Raw genomic sequence first — 2,749 nt, 5'->3', positions numbered from 1 at the left:
AAATAAAAATTTAACAAAGGTAGTAAATACTGATCCATGTCCAAAGTTTGAGTTATGAAAATTGACTATTTTGGCTGTATATTAAGCTGTAGACTAAAATAATATTATTCTCGGATTTTGCAGCCTATTATATCTTGGAAGTCAAACTGAAGATAGACCTAACACTATTTTTCAATTCATAAAATATCTCCCATCGTCACTAACCATTATATATCAATTCACTAAACTTCCCCATCCCTCTCAAAACTGTTCTCATTCATTTACTCCAACCACAGCTATTACTATAGCTTTAATGGCCATGGCCTTCCTCTTCCTCCTCCATTACAATCAATTCATTTCTCTTCTGTGCCTCCCATAATTCCTCTTTCCATCACTAACCCACCCACCTCTTCTTCTTCAGCAGTCCTCATCTTCTCCCCTTCTGCTTCTGAAATTCATCTTCTAGAGCTTAAATCAATCTCTGGTGAGTTCCTCCTTCTCCCTTTATGATTTTTCTTAAATCCAATCATGGATTGGATCTCCATAAATCCATCCAAGGAGATGACTTCCTCTAACTATCCTCCTTCTCCTCCACTTTCCATGACCAAATATGAAAGTAAAATAAGCCCAACAATCCTCCTCATAATCGTGATACTATCAGTCATATTCTTCATCTCTGGTATTCTTCACCTCCTTGTTAGATTTCTCCTTAGACCCACAGTAAGAGAGCCAGAAGATCCAGACAATGGCACTGCTCTGCAAGGCCAGCTCCAGGAGCTCTTCCATCTCCATGATGCAGGTGTGGACCAGTCCTTCATCGACACCTTACCAGTTTTCCTCTACAAAGCCATTATAGGCTTGAAGGACCCATTTGACTGTGCTGTTTGCTTGAGTGAATTTGAGCCACAGGACAAGCTCAGGCTTCTCCCAAAGTGCAGCCATGCTTTCCATATCGAATGCATAGATACATGGCTTCTTTCTCACTCCACTTGTCCTCTTTGCAGAAGAAGCCTTTTCCCTGACTTCTCCCCTGTCCATAATAGCTTCAACCCAGTGCTCCTAGTGCTTGAATCCGCAGGTGATAGCTCAAGGGAGTTTGTTGCATCCAATAGAGAAGAACCTGGGCTGAATCAACACCTGGGCAATATAGATACTGAATCAACACATGGTTCATTTCAGAAGCCATCAGAGGCTGTGGTGAAGGAGGAATTCAGCTTGCAGGATGAAAAGGTTTTATCAGTCAAGCTTGGGAAGTTTCGAAATGTGGATTCTGAATCAGGTGGAGAAGAAGGTAGCAGTGTTGGCAATAGAAACATGGAAAAGAGCCAGAGGAGATGCTTCTCCATGGGTTCTTATGAGTATGTCATGGATGAGAGTTGTGTGCTTCGAGTAGCTCTCACTTCCATCAAAATGAAGAAGCTCAGTGTCAAGAGATCTGGTTATCGCTCGGCGATGTCTGAGTCTGGTTTTCATCCAAGTACAGATGAATTGAGCACCTCAGAGCTCAGAGCTAACAATGCTTCCGATCTCTGTAAAAGAGAGAGTTTCTCAGTTTCAAAGATATGGCTTCAACCAACAAAAGAGAAGGCTGATTCTTCGAGACGAGCCGTCTCCTTCCGCTTTCCATTGCATGGTGCTCTCGCCATGGATTCGAAGAAGATTCGAGTTGGTTTAGGGGAAGAGAGGGAGAAGAGTGGAAGTGAGATGGATCTGGATGTAGAAATTGGCAGCTGTGTCAATAGTTCATGTTCACAGATTGAAGGAACTCCTTCATTTGCAAGGAGAACAATGCTATGGATTGTGGGGAGGCAGAACAGAGTAGGGAGCAATCAATGATATGAATTGGATGGAATTGATTCAATTCAACTTCAACTAGTTTTAGTTTTTTTTTTTTTTTTTGTTTCTATTTGCTTCTGAAAAAAACATAGAATTATGATGCAAAAGTTTGATGTTAATCATAAGAAAAAGAATTGCAATATGGTGAAGAATTAATGTTCTTGTAAATGCATGTGATTGAAATTCTAAATGATGGAAGGAAGTAAAGGCAGATTTGAAATTTTGAATTGTATGGTTGAGAGTTTCTGGTTGTGGGTGTGGGTTAGCTTCCGCTCATTATCATGGATCTGTTTAGTGCTACAGCTGGCTTTTGCATTCAATGCTATAAATGAAGAGAGGAGTAGGGGGGTTAGGAGTTCAAATGGGGGATTTGATTTATTTTGTAGCTTTGTGTGGAGTTCTTTAGTGGATATTTGGCTTGATTTTTATTTGTTATGGGTGAGGAATATGTGATCCTTTAAAAAGAACAACCAACCAGTTTCACATTTTTTTTTCCAATATGTAAATTTAAAAAAAATCACAGAAATACAAAAAAGGGGCACAAACTGAAGAAAATTTATAATTTTTATAAATCTAAACCTTTAATAATAGAGCCAATAAATGCAGAGCAAAAAAAACATGGAAAGTGGGGACAAAAAATCCAATTAATTTATAATTCTATATATTTAAATAAAAGAGTTATTCATATATTACCTTTCAATTGCATAACCAACATTTATGATTAGGATGATATGCTACATAATTCAAATTCCAACCATCTAGAATATAGTCCCGTGGTGGTCAGTTTGATTCAACATGAAAAATCATGACTCTAATTTCTTAGAGGTTGTTTGAGATTAATTTTATTTTATTTATTTTTATTTTTTTAAATTTTATTTATATTTTAATTGAAAATAAAATATATTCAATATAATAAAATCATATTTTTAGTTTT

At 37.3% G+C, this 2,749-nt stretch overlaps 1 protein-coding gene across 1 annotated transcript; it reads left to right on the top strand.

Moving 5' to 3' along the window:
* The first annotated feature begins 205 nt into the window (after window positions 1-205).
* On the top strand, window positions 206-1,869 carry LOC110028177 (RING-H2 finger protein ATL13-like). Its single transcript, XM_020729924.1, has one exon. It carries the CDS (start codon window positions 508-510, stop codon window positions 1,813-1,815), a length of 1,308 nt encoding a protein of 435 aa, XP_020585583.1. The 5' UTR covers window positions 206-507; the 3' UTR covers window positions 1,816-1,869.
* The last annotated feature ends 880 nt before the right edge of the window (window positions 1,870-2,749 follow it).

Source organism: Phalaenopsis equestris, unplaced genomic scaffold (assembly GCF_001263595.1).
Source record: "Phalaenopsis equestris unplaced genomic scaffold, ASM126359v1 Scaffold000002, whole genome shotgun sequence".
NCBI lineage: Eukaryota > Viridiplantae > Streptophyta > Magnoliopsida > Asparagales > Orchidaceae > Phalaenopsis > Phalaenopsis equestris.
This window is presented reverse-complemented; position numbering and strand designations above follow the sequence as displayed.